Source organism: Drosophila virilis, chromosome 4 (assembly GCF_030788295.1).
Source record: "Drosophila virilis strain 15010-1051.87 chromosome 4, Dvir_AGI_RSII-ME, whole genome shotgun sequence".
NCBI lineage: Eukaryota > Metazoa > Arthropoda > Insecta > Diptera > Drosophilidae > Drosophila > Drosophila virilis.
This window is the reverse complement of record NC_091546.1, coordinates 27061738-27080846: the sequence shown is the minus strand read 5'-3', so window position 1 is coordinate 27080846 and position 19109 is coordinate 27061738. Positions and strand designations below refer to the sequence as shown.

General features: G+C 36.0%; 2 protein-coding genes and 1 long non-coding RNA gene across 5 annotated transcripts in view; 2 read left to right on the top strand and 1 right to left on the bottom strand.

Annotated features, from left to right (window-relative positions):
• Positions 1 to 19109, top strand: part of beat-Ib (beaten path Ib) — a 189186-nt gene that overhangs the window by 167247 nt on the left and 2830 nt on the right. For both annotated transcript variants that reach the window (XM_070208878.1, XM_070208877.1), the window contains exons 5-9: positions 15122 to 15333; positions 17870 to 18005; positions 18074 to 18207; positions 18361 to 18483; positions 18543 to 18714. In XM_070208878.1, the coding sequence (XP_070064979.1) occupies positions 15122 to 15333; positions 17870 to 18005; positions 18074 to 18207; positions 18361 to 18483; positions 18543 to 18714 (777 nt within the window). The remainder of the gene's footprint in view (positions 1 to 15121; positions 15334 to 17869; positions 18006 to 18073; positions 18208 to 18360; positions 18484 to 18542; positions 18715 to 19109) is intronic.
• Positions 4399 to 5776, top strand: LOC26531838 (phenoloxidase-activating factor 2). The gene is made up of 2 exons (XM_032437860.2): positions 4399 to 4810; positions 4866 to 5776. The coding sequence occupies exons 1-2, from the start codon at positions 4553 to 4555 to the stop codon at positions 5667 to 5669; spliced, it is 1062 nt and encodes a 353-aa protein (XP_032293751.1). The 5' UTR covers positions 4399 to 4552; the 3' UTR covers positions 5670 to 5776.
• LOC138911224 (uncharacterized) lies at positions 5924 to 7612 on the bottom strand. Of its 2 annotated transcripts, none has more exons than XR_011416640.1 (3): positions 7094 to 7612; positions 6944 to 7015; positions 5924 to 6859 (listed from the first exon to the last, which is right to left on the bottom strand). It is a non-coding gene; the product is annotated as an uncharacterized lncRNA (long non-coding RNA). The 2 variants fall into 2 exon arrangements; XR_011416639.1 differs by having other exon boundaries at positions 6944 to 7018; positions 7094 to 7609.

The window sequence follows — 19109 nt, the reverse complement described above, 5'->3', positions numbered from 1 at the left end:
TATTAACGCCTATGCATAGCTAATGCATTTTATCTGGACTAATCAACACTTTTTGCTGTGAGTTTCTATCTGCCAAGCGACCTCTAACGTCATTAACTATTGACAAAGGTTAATTATTGCAAGCACTTACAACACTGTCTTGTAATCGATAACAATAACATACTAATCTGAAAGACTTTTAAGATGGCATTAAAGATTAAAAGATTAAAGATTAAAGACCAAGTTATGAGTAGAAAGAAGACAGTAGAAATACCTATAGTATTATATATATATATTATTCTGCCATTTTCAGAATCTTGTCCAATGCAAATAAATAGAAATATGCATATGACTTCAAATATATACCTTTAATCAAAAAAGTACCCGATTCACTTTAAACTTTGAATACACTCTGAGCAGAGTATTACGCTGTCGGCTACTACGCAATGTTCCACATGCTCACATTTTTACCTTTAATACAACTCTTTAATAGTTGTTACATTAAATATTAATTTGTACGCACAAAATCTGTGGCTAAGCCGCGATTTATGCTGCAAAAATAAACCCCACCTCGCCACAGCCCAGGCGCACCCTTTCAAATGGTAATTAAGGGCCGCACGCTGAGCACCTGTTCACAGAGGAGCTTAACCTTAAATGCCACGCCCCGCCATGTAGGCATTTCTGTGAAGCTGTAAACAAAAAAGGCAGAAAAAGTAATCATTTTCATTTGAATAAAAGAGTGCTGCATACTTTTAGGCAGATGCTTAATATTAACCACAGTGCGTCGCGGCAACAACAAGAACAACAAATACACTTAAAATGCAATCAATCAAGGGCGGATGCTGTAGTGTGTGTGTGCGTGTGTGTGTAGGGGTGGGTTGGGGGTGTGGCCAAACAAAGGCCGCAGCAGCGCAAAATTGAAATTAATTATTATGCATATACCAACATTTAAATATGCATAAGTACACAGCATACAAATATAAATATACATAGGTGCATGCATTTACATGCATATATGCGTTAGTATGTATTTACTTATATACTTTGTATTTTTATTTGCGCTATTTCCGCTTTATATCGCCGACGATTTAATTAAACATTAATTTACTTTTTGCTTTATTATTGCAACATGTAAAATCGCGTAAAAGCCGATCAAATTAAGGTAAAGAAATCATTTAACGTCCCATGCACTTGACTTGCTTCAAAGCCGGAATAACGAAAAAATTGAGGTATACATATTTTGTTGTTGTTGTTGAATACTACCATTACATACATTACATGTGTTACATAAATACAATCGTTACATAAATAAATACAAATTTTCAAAAGTGGGTGAAACAAAATGCGCGGCTGACAACAACAAGAAAAATATCCAAATTTGCTGGCTTGAAATTTAATTAAGCCCGCATTAAATATGTCAACATTCAGTTTTGTTGTTGTTGCTGTTGTTTTTGTATCCTCGCAACTTGCCGCTGTTTATTCAGTTGTATAGATTTAATGAGCAAATTATGCGGCCTGTAATTGGGTCAGTTTAAGGTATACGCAAAGTGAAAGTGATTAGGGTTTGCCTCTAAGGTAAGAACTTAACTCGATTACCAACCGACTGTCTGAATATGGGTGTGAGAGTGTGTGTGTGTATGAGTGCGTACATGTCTAAGGACTCCTTTAATAAAATAAGATACTTGAAATTGTCTACGTATGAAAGTTGCTTTTGTATTATACTCGAAAGATATTTGCGCCTAGAAGATAAATATTTAAGATCTTTAAAAACGACTTACAACCAGTTAGTCTTTGATTCGTAATAGATCTATACGCCTAGAACCCCTTGGAATATTAAATAAATTTAATATAATTTAACTGCCATATATTTGGTTGATAACAACTATACAATACAATACAATAAAGCTAAACAATTTCCATTTAAGGCCCATATACAACTAGGGTTTGGTTCCTAAAGTAGAATCGTATAATTCACGTAAATTTATTTAAGTATAGTAAATCGAATTGTTATAAATAGATCGAATTGATTTTCATTTCAACCTTAGTGCCGTTTCGCATAACTCTACAAAAGTTTTAAATTTGTTATATAAATTATTAATTCTTTAAAAATTTAAACACATTTATCAACTCAACTGTAACTCAGCTTTTCATCGCATTCTTTGAACTATTCCGCGAGCTGTCCAATTGTATTTGGCGAACACATTGTCTGTGTGTACATTCATGCAATACAGTTCCGATAGCTGCTTACTGAAAGTGTCATAATTAAAAATTCCATTATCAGCTGTCCAAGTTAAAGAGTTAACTGAAGGCCTCGGTTGTTGCAACATCAACGTCAACTTTCTCAATGGCCACTCACAAGCTGTTGTGGCCCGGGCTGAAAGGCTCAACTCTTTGGGCCGGGGGCCAGCAGAACATCATTCGCATCGTTCACAGACCACACACTTTAACAATTATTGCCAACCACACGGACATGAACATGGACACGGACACGGACACAGACACGGATACGGGACATGAACAAGGACATTCTCGGCTGCTTGTAATGTGCTCAATTTTTCGCATTTTGCACAGCCGACGCGACGGGCGGAACGAGCGGCTGAGCGATTGCAAGAGGCCTGCCAGTTGCCACATGCCGCCTGCCACATGCCACCTGCTACCTGCTACCAGCTAGCTGCAAACTGCCAGCCATAATAATATTAAACAATACATATAAATCACTCAGCTGTCTGACAACGAGCCAAACGTCCAACGGCAACTGGAAAACGGGCCAACTGGGCAAACTTGCAAACTGGCAACCCGGGGAAATGGCTCTGACAGGCTGAAGGTTTTCATAAAAATTTACCGCCATAATGCTTATTTTAAAAGTCAATATGTTCGCTGCCTGTTATTTTAACACCCATCGTGTCCAGGTGCCAGCGACCGACAATCGCTTCCTCATATCCTTTGTACGGTTACAGGCAGCAGCACAAAATGTCAACCCACAACAAACACAACACAACAGCACAACAAACAGAACATAAAAACCAAACTGAACACAACTAAAAATGCCGCAGTCCAATGAAACCGACCACGCAATACCCTGTTCGTAGCTTGACAACAACTGAAATAAGTTGGTGCAGAGGAATAAGTGAATGCCAAACTGATGACAGAGTGCAATACCAAACAACTCTTCTTGGCTTGGCGAGCAGAGTATTAAAATTGCTCAAAAAAGGAAACAGGTCCGAGAGCGCCCCGCAGCCATCTAAAGTTAAGCGACACATGTCACCTGGCCAAAGCCCGTAAAGAAGATGGGGAGCTAGCTATTTGCTGCTGCGACTGCTGTTGCCTCTGTTGCTCTTGCTCCTGCTCCTGCTTCTTCTTCTTCTTTTTCTTCTTCTTGCTCATATCCTGCCCGCTGTCGTGCGCTTTATGTGACATGATTATGTGCAAAAGTGCAACAGGCAGGCGGCCAACCAGCCAACCAGCCTGCCTGACCAGGCTACGAATGGCAGTGCCACGCCCCTATACCCCACCCCTCCATCCCTTAGGCCAACGCTCACATCTGTCGCCGTGTCAACTGGCCCTCAAGCATTGCCAACAAGCTGCACATGAATGGGCGCCGTTTGAGACAGGAACTGCAGTTCAGCATCAGCTTGACATCCTGCCAGCGCATAACAGGTATTTCAGTGTGCCCAGCTCTAAGGAATAATTAAAGATATAAAGCAGAGAAGCCTGTAGAGAGCTAATTAATGGGTGATAATACTAATAAGTAATGTTGGTGAGCGACAAAAAGTCCGCACGACTAATTAAGGCTGTGATAGGCCTTTAATGTAATGTGTTTCTAGTAATTGAGAAGAGTAAGTATGAGTTTTCAGATAGCTTTATTAATAAGAACTGTTTGAAAGATTGAAGCGAACTGAAATGCGATTTTTTTTTCTAAATTAAAAGGAACATCGATTTGTAAAGATAGAATATAGTATACATAAATGAAGAGAGGCTTCTGCAGAGCGTATGACAAATAATTAAGAAATTATAAACATAAATTGAGAGCTTTCAGTTTGCTTATGAATAATAAAAACTCTAATTAATTACAACCTTAAATAATACATATTTCGTGCGAAGTGCTCGACTGACTGATCAACTAAACAAAAGAAATGTATTAAATTTATTCATATGGAGTTTACCTTAATAAATGTAGTTTTACTTTCTTGCTTAGAGTTATGATTCAGGGAAAACCCTTCAACAAAGCCAAAGAAAAAAAGGTAGGTTAGAAGTTAATAACTTTAAAAGTAATAATAAAACTAACAAAGATAATTATTTAAGTAATCACAATAATAATACAGGGTATAAAAAGTTCTATACTTTAGTTTAAATCATATTTATGAGCTTAAGATAAATCGTACATATAAATTGTATACATATAAGTTTAAAGGCCGTAGAACTTTCATGTAAGATATATTTAAACGACCTTAGAGGAAACGGCTCGTAGTTCGTATTCATACTCTTTGTGCAGCGCATCGTTGTTGGATAATGTGAGAGGAAATGTGATGTGAAAAGTGTTTGAATAATTAATTGCAAACATTCACTTAGAAATATGCCAAAAATATACTACAATGGAGTACTGAGCGTACTCTTTGCCAGCTGCTTGTTAACTTGCGTAAATTGCAATGCCGATTCTAACGACAAGTTAAACTACGATTACATTGACAACAAAGTGAATCAATACTCAACCAGTTCAACAGCTAAAAATGACGTTGACATATTTCTAAAAACAAATCAAACGAATGTCGATAACAGTAATCGAAGTGGAAAATCTATTAGAATGGAAAGTACGCCAAGCTATTTGCCGCAGGTATATGGGAGAATAGCTAATAACTCAGTTTCTATAACTGATATTATTTGAATAGTTTAAAGATTCAATGGAGGAAACAGGCTGCGGATTTGGCTATCCCAATGGATTATCTGTGTATGCCGAAGAAATCAATGCATCTGAGGTACAGTTCGGGGAATTCTCCTGGACTGTGAAAATACACAATGACGAACCATTTATCGGGACTGGAGCTCTGATTGCACCAGATATTGTGCTTACAGCTGCCATTTTACTGCGTGAATTAAAACCGGAAAATCTGATAGTACGGGCTGGTGAATGGGATATTGGAAGTGTTACGGAAGTCTTTCCGCATCAAGACCGTTCGGTGAAATTAATAATAAGGCATAACGAATTCTATGGTGTAGTCAATAATATTGCCCTACTCGTTGTCGATATGAAGTTTATTTTACAACCAAACATTAGAACCCTCTGCCTGCCCAGTCCGGGCACCATATTTGACTACAGTGCCTGCAAAACAACTGCCTGGCGACCTGCCACAAACAACAGGCCGCAACAAACGCATTTCCAAATTCAGCCTAGGCACAAGTGCGATCAACGTCTGCCCAGTCCATATTTGGCGCAAGATTACACGCTGGATGAGAGTCTAATGTGTGCCATAGATGAGAATCTTCAAAATTCCTCCATTCTCAACACTGGCGCCCCGCTCTTTTGCCCCATTCAGGGGGCTATGAATCGGTATACCCAAGCGGGCATTGTTATCGGTAGTATTAACCGCAGCGAATCTAAAACTGGACTCTTTGTTAATTTGACTCATTTAATGCCCTGGATATTCAAACAGCTTGGACCACGTCAAACAGATTTGAAATACTATTTGCCTTGAAAAAAAAATAACTTAATGATATGCACATATATAAATGTTGGATTGCTTGATAATTATGACTAAGCAATAATAATAATAAAATAATAATAATACCCTATTAAATTAAAATGCATGTTATTTAATTATATATAATATAATATACTTATATTTATTAAAAAATATATATAGAATTGAATTTTTAAATAATATGATATACAAAATATAATAATGTATACAATAATTAAATAATAATATTATATGAATAATGAGAACTTTTTAGTTTTAATCTTAAATCTCTTAAAAGATTTAAGATTTTAAATTTTCTTTAATTTATGCAGTTGACAACTTTAAAATTTGGGTTATTAAGGAATGAAGTTTAAAAATGTAAAAACTTATGGGTTAGGTTTTTCTTATTTTGAATATGGATTTTAGTGCTGACTTCGTTCTTCATATCAGCTATTCTAGAGATTAAATCGTCAAGCATTATATTTTGTTGTATATGTATCTCTCTATAAATAACTGTTTTTCCTGACTGAGTGACAGATTGACTGACTGATTGGTGGGCAACGCACAAGCCGTAAGAGCTAGGAAGCTGTAGTTACATTATGTGATGAAGGTTCACGTTAAGGCGGGGTTTCGGAAAATTCCAATCGCAAGTGTGGAAAAGGTCTGTCTCAAAATGTAAACTTCTTCGGTGGGAAGTGCATTTCAAAGATTTTTTTGGTTAGGTTTTAAGTTTTGTCCGATTTGCTTTAAACTTATTTTCAGAGTTCTACATAAGAACTTAATAAATAATTGTTTTCGCCATTTGGAATATTCTGAAATTCTGGTACGAAAGTTGTTTATTTACCACCCGATCCGTTTAAACATTTATTTTATTCATGCCACGGGCAAGGCCGGGTTATACCCGCTAGTATATGATATATATGTATGTACATATTAAAGATGTGGAGTATGTAGATTGTCATGTATGTAGATCGTAAAGTACGATATAATCAGTTCAGAGACGCGTGTCGCTGACGTTTTTTTTTTTTGTGCTCGTGACACACTCACGCCTTTAATTGCCGCTCTTCATTCGCATGTGACCCACTTTTAAGTGGTTTCGAGATTCAGAGAACGCTTCGATTGTTGCCGTTGCTGCTGCCGCTGCCGCTGCCGCTGCCGCTGCCTCTGCCGTCGTCGTCGTCATCGTCGACGTTGCGAGCGCTTAACTTTTACCCAAAAGAAAAAAAGAAGAAGAAGAAGCCAAAACAATCGTAAGAAAACAAAAACAAAACTGAATTTGAGGTGCGTACCGCCTGCGCTTGCTGCTCTCCTGTTCAATTAGCAAACTATTTAAAATGTTTTAAACTTTTTTACGCTCTCGGCTGCTAAATTTTATAAACAAAATAAAAATATTTATTAAGAGCGCCGTCACGACAAACAGGGCGAAAAGAAAACAATACGTTTATTGGCTGCGAAAGCAGATCATTTGGTTATAATAGCTGCTGCGTCTTCTTGTTTTTCATAAAACGCGGCCCGGGACACAGAAATGAAGGCTGTACTAAAAACGGGAGATCATCGCTGCCTGCTTGCCCTCTCTCCAGCTCTTTGTCTCGCTCTCTCTCTCTTTCTCTCTCTCTCTCGACTCGAGCTGACTGTCTCTCTTTGGCTTTGCCCTCAGCATAGCGTTGCTTCTATGCTGCTACGGCTACGGCGTAACGGTAAATCCGTAAAACTCTAGGAAATACGGTATTATTTTGTACTAATTCGAATAGGCGTACAGCTTTCAAGAAGCAACGCGTCTCGCGCACAGCGACAATTCACTGATAATGCCGTAGTTGGGCCAATCATTTTAATATACGCCCATTGTATATACGTTTGTGTGCGCATGTGTGTGTGTATTCGCCTCTCAGCGCACACACATACACACTCACACATACGCACATACATATAAATACATGTATTTATCGCTTTTGTTATGCGGGTTTAATTTGTTTATTCGTTGATTTGAAATTCTCTGCTTAGCTTTGGACACATTTGTTTAAATAATAAAAAAAAGCACTGAACGAAAAGTAAAGAACTTACTATTTTGAAAAATGTGTACAAAAATTTAAAAATCTACCAAATAAGTTTTAATTATCATATTAGAATTTTTTGCCCAAGAAGGGCGCTCATCGAATTTAAGAGAATTTTCATTTTTCAAAGTTATTTTATTTTAAATATACATATGTATGTATATCAATTTATTCTGGGGTTCTCTCTCTATTAGGCAAACACTCCACTTGAATGGACAATAACTATCCGATCGTCGCCGTCATCCCAAGAGAGGTATTTTATTTAAAGTTTAAATGAATGTTTTATATACCAATTTAAGCATACAAGTTGCTTTGAGTATTCTTTAAGTGTAGCAATACATAGATACAAATGTATGCATATAGCGCTCAGAGAAATCACGTTTTATCCAAAACAAAAAACAACGAACGAGAAACACTTTGTCACAGAGACGAAACAGATACAAACACGTCCACTTTAAAACTGTACGCCTGTGATTTTGGATAAATGCTCCGCATAGAATTCGCCACAGAAACTCGTTGAAATCGAAAGTGTTTCGAATGGACGCAGAGTCTACTCATCAATATGCAAATTTTGTATGTAGATTGAGCACAAGATCGTCTTATTGGGCATATTGTATAGGTTAATATGTGTGTAGGCGTTTTTTAGCTGCTCTGCAGTCTTTACAACGCTCTCTTCAGACGCACCACAATACATTATATACACACGCATACACATCCGCATTACGCAATATCATTTGATGTTTTGCTTCCAGCTGCGTGCTATTGCCTGCGCTTATCAGACAACCTTGTGCGGGCTTTACGCTCGCCCGTTTCACTATCCCCCACCCCACCCCCCATTTCCACTTCCACTTCCATTTCCATTCACACGAGTTGTGGAGCGTGTGAAATGCATTGAACAAATGACTTTCAAGCGTTTGCTGTGCGCTTGTTACAAAAAGTTTATGATTTCGTATTAAACAAAAAAATTAATGTTTTATAGCGGGCAGAAAAAGTAAAAATATATTAAGTTGGATGGTTATTTGTTGTTTAGTGGCCTCTATAAGGCGAACCGCTTAGCGATTGTTAAATTAACCCTAGAAATGCGGTAGTTTTGATAATAATGTCAAATTCGCTTTGAGCAACTTGTTAGATAGAATAAATAGGGCTGATATTCGTATAGTAGGCTATGTATTGGCTGATATCTGATTATATTACTAGAAGCATGATTTAAAAATATTTAAATGAATTATCATAATAACAATAAACATGTTTATATGATCATTTTGAATATTTAATAAAACTTCTTATTACGTGTATATTTCAGCGAATATTGTATAGTAGTATGTAGGAATTCGTATAATATACAAACCGCGAAATTTTTTCTTTTTTAAATAAATCTCTTTTTACGTGTTCTTTTCTATTCAATCGAATATTATTTTATTATTCTATTAGAAGCTAAATGCAGTTACGTGTGCGCTTCATTAATATATTGACATAAACCCCAACGGCTTTCTAGCCTTAAAAAGTCAACCAATCGTCAACACTCACGCCACCCTCTCACTCTCACGCTCTCGCTCTCGCTCAAGCTTCCTCGCAACAAGTGTACGCGATCGCGTTGACGTCAGCGCTGTAATGCTGACGCGCTGTGCGCTCTCCGCATGTTGCTCTCTCTTTCTGCTGGCGTACTCTTTGCGGGTCAACGAACTTCGAATATTTCGAACGTGTGCGCGGTTCGTTGAACTGCCGAAAAAAGCAACTGTAAATGCTGTTGGCAGCTGGTCGTTGCGACTGCGCGCCTGCTATACGCAAAAGGCGTCTGATTTTTCTTTCAATCGTCGCCGATCGCTGGCCCTGTCGCTGTCGCTGGGTCATGGGCGGTCCCTGAACGTGACACTGTTGAGGGGCGTTTACCTTCGTTGCGACTGGCAGTGCATTGAACCTTGCGTCCGGGGTCAGTTAAGGCGTTTGCCCTTGCCCAAAACTGGGTTAAGTGATGTTGTATGCCAGGGCCCCGACCACGGCACGATTGCACCAGGGCCAACAATGTACAGATGTGTATTTCGTAGCGGCCATCACTTTCGTTTTTTATGTAGAAATCGATAGCTTGCTTTGTTTATGGCACAGGCGCGCAGATGACAACAGCAGCAGCGGCTGAAGCAGACGCAACAAAAACAGTCGCATGAAAAACTTGAAGCTTTTATATCAACAACAACAAGAAATTGAGGGCCACTGTTGCGTACAATTATCGTACACACACACATACACAGACACACATTTATATATATTTGCTCGTTGCCATGCCCATAGCTCTGAATCAGCTACCGCGTCACCCGCCCGTTGCTGCCTCTCCTGCTGTGACTGCAAAGCGGGGGGAGCTGGGCATTTCGTGGTGGTTGTCCGTCGTCTTCACTTTCGCTTTTAAAACATGATCGATAATATACAGGCACAAAGTAACAGGCAAACATAATCGCCCTGCTGAACGGCACTCGACTCCATAATTTGCGTTATGCGTATCGCCCTCCCCCTCTCTGTCACACTGTCTCGCTGTCTCTATCTTTGTCTCTCTCTCTCTCTCTCGCTCTGCTGTTGACCTCGTTTGTTGTTGCTGCTTTTTGGTCGGGCTGGTATTGAAAACTTTAACAATTGATGGGAAAGAGAAGCAACAACATAAAATAAAATACCTACAGGCAAAATGGGTCTTTTTAGTGGGTTTGTAAAATGTTTTGTTGTGTGCATGTTTTTGGGAATGCTCTAAATATGACAGGGAATCATAGAGGGATAGGAGAATAATCCGAATTTTGGAAATGCTAGAAATTTGATAAGGAAATGTAAATGTACATACATATGTAATTTTTATTATTTTTAAATTCATACTTTTAGAACCTGATAGATTATTATTATTATTATTATTATTATAATTATTATTATTATTATTATTATTATTATTAACAATATTATAATATTTATCATTTTATTTATACTTTAGATATGATTATTATGTAACTTTTATTATAATTATCATTATTGCTGCAAATATTCTTTAAAAAATTCCAAGGATATGACAGGATAGTATATACTTTCATTATAAATATTATATTATAAATATATTACTATTAAAAAAAATTAATAATATTAAAATTAATATACTTTTAGAAATACTAACGATATGACAGGAATATGTCAACTATCATTAAAATTAGTATATTATTATAAAAAAATTATTATTGAATTTTATAATATAATAAAAATTATTGATTTAATTTTTAAATTCATTTATTAATACATACAGTTTAATTGAATTAATTTAATTTAAAATTAATATATGTTCTTTTTATATATCTAATGATACTAACATTTGTTATTATGGCAGTGAAAATTAAAGTTTTTCGGCGCATGCATAAACAATATAAATAGATCCTTAAAATTCCTCGAGATTTTTCTATATTGATTTAACTTGAATTTATTTCTGTTTTCATTCATTTTAATAAAAGCTGCTTTTACGCATTTATTTGGTGAGCATTCTGCTTCTGTAGCTTCTAGTATATTTGTATGTTTAGTTTATTTACACATGCATATGTACCACATATACTCTTATAAATACACTCGCACTCATACTAATACTTGCCCTCATGCTCATACTCGTGCTCACATTGTGAGTATTCGGTAGTACGAACATTATTGTTGCTCGCATTGTTGTTTTTTTTTTCGGTTTTCCAAGGTTTTCCAGTCCGATCACTGTGCGCTTCAAGGCTTCCTTTATGTTATTTATTTTTTTTTTTTTTAGCTTTAAACTTGTCCGCGCGTCGAGCACTTGGTAAGCCTTCTGTTGGCCTGGCCAAAATAGAACAGCAACGGTTTCTAAATAGTTGTAGATGCTCTAGACAAACTACCACAAAGTGTGCTCGCTTTTTGCCGGCTTCTCTCTGGGTTTGTGTTTTTTTTTTTTTGTTTTTTTCGGCAAAACAAATAGTTTTTGTTTACGCAAATTTACGCAAAGTGCGGCCCATTGGGCGCAGCTGCCCGGCTAGATGAGCGCCGGCATACGACACGGCGTATGTGATTAGTTTTTTCGTACTATTTGGAACCGGCGCACAGCGGCTGTGTGGAGGCACCCCCGGTCTGGGGGCAGCATGAAATTTTTATGTTGATATGTGTACAACAACAACGAACCGTGTACAGAGCTCGCGAGTGCCATAAAAATCAACGTGAAACAACAATTAGCATTCAAGGTTAACCAGAAATAAGCTGACAGACGCGTCGCGTGGCGATCCGAAACAACGGTCGACAGCAGTTCCCCACTTGGGGACAATCCAACAACACGCAACCAGCTAAGCAATTGTTTTACCAGTCCGGATCCAAGCAACAACCGGTTCTTGTGCCGCCTCGCATCCATATCCATATCCAAGTTACATATGTAGCCTAATCTTAATATGCATGTTGACTTTGCGACTAGGCTACCTTTTACTACTTACATACATATGTAGATGGATATACAAACTTGTGGTAAAATATTATCTTGAGTCCTTTATTTTATTATAAATACTTTTTGAATACATTCTTACATGTTCATAGATATGTCTTACATAGAAAAACAAGTTTATTGTATGTTTTTGTTTATATACATAATTTTATTTTAAGTATGATATCCTCTATTCTTTATCTTACATCTCACAATTATTAATAGAACAATATTGGTGTTAATACCTTTATTTCCCAGGAATGCTTTATGTTTATTCTTACAAGTGTATAAAGCGTTTTCAATTCGTAGACTACTTTTTAGATTTCGCAGAGAATTCTTTGGATACTGAAAATATTTTTCTCTTTAACTCGAAAAAATCATAAGCTCTGGAGTAAAAAGACTTTTAAGCGATACAAGCTCTGAAAGCTTTAAACAATGTTTTAGGGAACTGAAATAGTTGTAGTTATAGTTTAACCGTAATTGTAATAGTTTTTTACAAAATATACTCTCAAATTGACATAGATCAAAATATCTCAGCCCCATAACTCGGTTAAAACTCATTCGATTTTCACGAGGTTGGGGCCTTTGTTCATTGCTTGGCCTCAATATCAATTTGGCATCTAAGTCTGGCAACATATCCTAATTTTTAAAGCTCTACATAAGAAAATGCTTCAGTGATTTGGGAAATTTTGGCAGTGTATACCCGCTAGTTCATACATATAAATTCGATGAATACCAAAAAGAGAATTTAATGTTTATTGAAATAAAATGCAATACTTCTGTATATAAATTAATAATTTAAATATATTTTATTTATTTTTTACTTATTAATAAAGTAACAAAAAATGTAAAATAAATGAGTATACAAAACACTTAAGCAAATAAGTGCATGAATATAAAGCAAACAAAAAGATAAATAAATAGTTGCAAATAAAAATATAAATTTAATAAATAGTTTTATAAATAAGCAATTGAATATGACTCTTGTACCGGCATTTATCGCAGTACCTTCATATCTTGTATCCAATATGATAATTTGTTGGCCTCAACACATTCTACAACAAGCCTGTCATCACTATTTTGTATACCCTCTAAACATAATATGAGTAAATAAGGTTTACCAAAACGACTGTCCACATGAACTTAGACTCTAAGAGAGCTATTGCTGCCAAATTTAGCATAGATGTGTATGCATAGTACAAATTGTTATACATATCTGTAAGCCTAAATGCAGTCGATTATTCACAGATGCAATTCATAGTCATATTCAAATAAGGTTAACAGTGAAGCGGAAGCCCAGAATTTGGCAGCACGTCGTATCTATGCGTCGTGCAGACTTCGCCAGAGCCCTCTTGACTTTCTGTTTCTTTCATTAACCCGATTTTACTACTAATCTACCGTTTACATATGTGTGTATATAGCACTTGACATGGTTTCCTGCAGCCCTGATAATCGGTGGCAGCGCAATTTCCTATGTGAATGGTCGGCTTTATGATTTATGATAGTCCGCATGCGACCTGTTGTGTCGTCTGACTCGAAAACACTAAATTCACTCTCGATTTTTAATTTTACTAGGAAGTTTTTTATAAAAACGGCCAGGCGCACAGGGTCGCAAGGGCAGCGCCCGACGATCTGGCCAAAATCAACCTACAAGAGCGCTGAATGTTTTCGTGTTTGGGTTTGTGAGGGGGGAGGGGGGGAAGGGAGAGTACAAAATGTTTTATCAGCTTTACGTGTAAAAACGGGGCTACCTATGTTCTTGCTATCTCGCTTGCACTCATCACATGCAGTCGGTCATGTGTGTGCGTGTGTATGTATACTCTGTTATATATGTATGCATAAGAGGTAGTTTTTTTTCGGTTGTGCGTTTTATTTAGTTTCTCTTTTTTTGTATTTGTAAAGATCTCTGACCTACTTTTTACCTTTAGACTCGGTATATTTTCTTTAAGGGGCTTTCTTGATGAAATTTTAGCGAGAGAAGTTTTTGGGATTTATTATAAAAAGATTTTGTTTAGATATTTTTAGAATGGGAGAGGATGTGGATAAATAATCAGAAAATAAAACTATTTGAGAGTAAGAATATCTTATTCGGTGGTGATTAAATTGAATTGGCGGCAAAGCATTTTTATTATTTAGCATACAGAAGTAGTTGAGCGCATTATCCATGAAAAAATTATTATTTTTACACAGTTCTCTATGAACAAGTAATAAATAACAACAAAAAATCAGAAACCAAGATATTGTAAGTTTATAAGGGTTTTTAATTTGAAGGCGTCTCATGCTAATCGAATATCAGAATAAAAAAGAATGAAAATGGTTTAATATAATCTTTTCAATCTTTTCAGCTACAACTATAAGCTATAACTTTCACGAGTTTTTTTTTTTTGATTTAAATATGTTTTATTTGTGCGCGGGAATCGAGCAGTGCCTTCTGATCTCTACCAAGCGATGGTATAGTTACTGGTTTGTAACTTATATGGTATTTATTGGGATAAACAATGATGAGAATGTTTAAGTAATACGCCTTGTGGGTAGTTCGTCGGGTTGTAGCCTTCGGTGATGGGGTCGGCCAGGACCCTGGCGGCCGAGTGCATCAGCAGCAAGAGTCTATTCTGTATCAGAAAATAATAACTTAAGAAATTAGGATACTTAAAAAGCATGTTATCGCTTTTTGAAGCTAATTTGGCTGCTTTGTAACTAAAAGGAAGATTATCATAAGTCTATATCCATGTACACAGTTTACAGCTTAAAGCGAGCGTTTGCCGTGAAGCTCTCCAAAGTTTTGATTGCACAAAAATCCAATGTAAGCTGCCTGGTATCATAATTAAGCTACAATAACTTGTCATATTTAAGCCCTTGTGACAATGCTCACGGGTTGCTTAACTTGCAGGGCATACGCTACGTACATTTATACACACCTCTCTCAGTCTGGCCACCCACTCAATCCCCTCTATCTCTCTGTCTCCTTCTCTTTACAGAGCTGGCTGCTGGGCTGCGCAATGTTAACGTTCACATTCCGGCGGCCGTTAAACGCGGCGATAATGCGCTCTTAATCTGCAATTATGACATCGAGAACGACACGCTCTATGCGGTTAAATGGTATAGGGGTCGCAGGGAGTTCTATCGGTATACGCCCAAGGAGAATCCCGCCTGGAAGATATTCACCAAAACCAATGAAATTGATGTCGAGGTGAGTGTCTGTTGTCTCTCAGCTCAAAAGCTCGTAATTATGTTCGTTGATGATGATTCAAAAGTGTGTGACAGAGAAAGACGAAAAGTGAAAGAAGGAGAGCGGAAAGAGCTGCCAATGTAAATTGCTGTAAATAACTGCAAAATGTGTTGCTCATGCCCTAGCAGAGAGTATATTGATTTTATGAAGCCTTGAGCCACGTAATGAAAGATACGCTTCATTTGATTATCCTTATAAAAATTGGAGTAGTTTCAGATTTAAACTGCAGCCAGGCCAGTTTTTATGTAGACGAGAGGTAATTTAAGTTATTATGAAGCTATCATCGTTACAATTGATCGATAATTGAGCTTTATATAAAAAACTTGTTCGGTTTTCAAGATGTTCCCAAACCAAACTAAAACTTAACTTTCATGAGCTTCACTCAGCTTCGTAATGCTTACAAAATCTTATCAATATCGAACCTCTATATCACATAGTGTCCACAGGAAAAAGTTTTTCTACCTATGTGACTGCTATAAAAACATTTTCTTTCCAAAATATTTGAATTGGATTTGCCAACAGAATGTACCCGATACTTGAACATTTTATTTTTTTTTATATAAATATTTCATTTGACTTTTTGCACTGCTAGATATATCATAGAACATTTTATTTTTTATATATATATATCATTTAACTTTTTGCACTGCTAGATATATCATATACAATATCAGATAGACAGTAAAGAACTGTATATTTGATCGAAAACTTGTAATTTTTTAAAGATATTAGAAAAAATCTCAGTAATGATGTGATTATTGTGCTAATTATGACCTGAAACATGTATCATAGTACAAAGTCTATTGAATATCAGCCTTACTATGGCATATAGTTCCTATAGGGTCAATCAGCTTGAGCTAAATATATGCATTAATAAACCTTTGTGTGGCTAGATAGACTTATATTATGTAAAGCTTTTTGGTAGGGTATTTAATCGTCAGCAACTTGTAGACAACCTTTTGTTGTTGTTGTTGCTGGTGGGGTTGTATTAACGACAACAACAACAACATCAACAAAGATCACAAGCTGCACTGTAAACAGTTTGCCTCCGCCTCAGTTAAAACTCTCAGAGTGAGTGTGCGTGTGTGTGTATCGATGTTTGTTTTATGCATGTTAAAAAGTTTTAATTAACATTTTTGACTTTTCACTTGCTGCTGCTGCAGTTGTTATACCCACACCCGCACACACACATATGCGCACAAACATGTCCTCTGACTGGCATTTTATCCGGTGCATTTTATTGTTGACTTTTGCTGACATTGCGAAAATTAAAAGCGAACTGCCGCAAAATTGTGTCCAAGCTGTTGCATTCAGCGTGTTTGCGGCCGAGCAGAAAATATCTTCCATAAAATGAAGCACACGTGCATTATGCATATATATTTATATTTAAGTATAATAACTCTTTGTGCGACCAATGCAGAATCTTTTTGTTTAACAACTGCACATTAATCAGTCCAAATAGAGGTAAATAATTATTTATGCGTTAATTCTACATTCAAGATACATTTATATTTATTTATACTTTGTTTATATTGCTTTCATGTTTATTCAATATGAATTCTACCAGTCAATTTATTAAGTTATCTATTTTAATTATTTTTAATGTTGAGAACATATATATATGAGATTGATTTTTAGAGCGGATTAACTAAATTAATTTGTTGTAAAGATTTTATAATTTTCATTTATATAGTAATTATTCTAAAAATTGGTTTGATGTTAGGTAAGGATAGATTTAATTATTTTATACATGCAGTGTAAAAGTATGCAACAAGATATTGTACTCGCTTAAGCGTCTGTAGTTAAAATTTTACTAAAGCATACTTTTAGGCAGGGCTGAAATCTGTTGCTTACATTAGGCAACCTCTGCTTGAAGTAAGAACGAGAAGGTAAAGTACAACTAATAAATTTCGAGGTTGGTCAAGATATTTTGAAAACCAGGTCGTAAGCAGCTGGTTCCGGCATATGTTAGTTGCATAATGGTAGCTTACAGCTGAGAGACTAGCTCGCAAAGAAACAGATAGATGGACAGACGGAAAAGGCTATATTCACTCGCCTGTTGTCTGATGTCTTCTTCTATGCCTTACTTCTTTCACGACAAAGATTTTAATATTCTTTGTAAGGGTATAAAAATTAAGATTCAAATATTTTTGGGTTTTAAATAGAATTTATTTTTCAATGTATATACTTATTTGTCGTTATAGTTTTATGTCGTATCAGAGGAGATGCATAAATATAAATAGATAGAAAATTAAAAGAATTATAAAAAGTCTCCAACAATTAATTTGAAACATTTTTTTTATAATACTGAAAATGTTCGCAATTCCTTTTTAATGGGATATATATATATACATATACATATACATATACATATACATATATACATATATAAATATGAAACAATGCTTAACACCGTCACAACATTTATCAATTCCACATTTAAGTCTCTTAACCAAATATGAAGCACTTTAATTAAAACACAACTATCTCTTCACAGACCACACAATCGAATGCCAGCCATGTGCTGTTGCGTAATGTTCCCACCTCCATATCTGGCAAATTTGCTTGCGAAGTATCCGCAGATGCGCCCACATTCGATACCTCAATTGTGACTGCGGATATGGAAGTTGTGGGTATGTAGTTACTCAATCTGCCTGCTGTGTATTATTTAAAAATATTCATGTTTGCTTTTAATGTACAGAGCTGCCCACTCAGCGGCCCATTATAACGGGTATTCACTCACGTTATCGTCTAGGCGATATTATCAATGGCAACTGCTCGTCGGATTACTCAAAGCCTGCAGCTAATCTCACGTGGTGGATCAATGATATACAGGTATATTTATAATTATTTATGTATATATTTTTGTTTAATATTTTTTAATTTTTAAATGTTTTTTTTTCAAGATATTAATACATTTATTATTGCATATAAAAAATATATTTGTGTATATAGATTTTATATATCATATTTATTATTTGCCCGCAGGTGCCACCAAATTATTTGCGTACATATGACATTCAAAAACATCTGGCCGAACACCTGGAGTCAGCTGTTCTGGAGCTTAATTTTGTCGTGACAACGCATCATTTTATCAAAGGTCGCCTTAAGGTGAGTTTCTTTGCATCATCCAATTAATAAAGTTTTAAGTATTTATTTTATATTCGCAGTTGAAGTGTTCGGCCCGCATTCATAATATCTATGCACAGGAGAGTGAAAAACTTATCGAGGAGGATCGTCCACGTATCTTGGCCTCAGGCCGCTCGCCGGATATGAATATGTATCCCTTCGACCAGCCTGGCGATGCGGATGAACATAATGACCTTCAGTTGCCCTACAAAAGTGAGTACAAAATTGAATAAATAGCTCAAATGAAACGTTCACAGATAGTTAATGGCTCCTCAATTTACTAATATATATATGTAGTATGTATATAGATAGAACAGATCAGAACGAACAATAATCCATACACAAACATTCACGTATACACAATATAGCGCTGTGCTGGTTCTTCACTAAGACCCTCACTATAAAATTCGACATAAATTTATTAGTATGTATAGAAAATAACCCATCGACTAAAATCTGACTACTGATAAAGAAATATGTTTTACCCTTGGAAAATATAATATCCCTATTTCAACTTTCTGCAAATTGATCAAAAATTATTTCTGGAAATAGAAATGTTCAAAAATATTAGTTTTAATTTTCATATTCATGTAATTATTACTTATTAT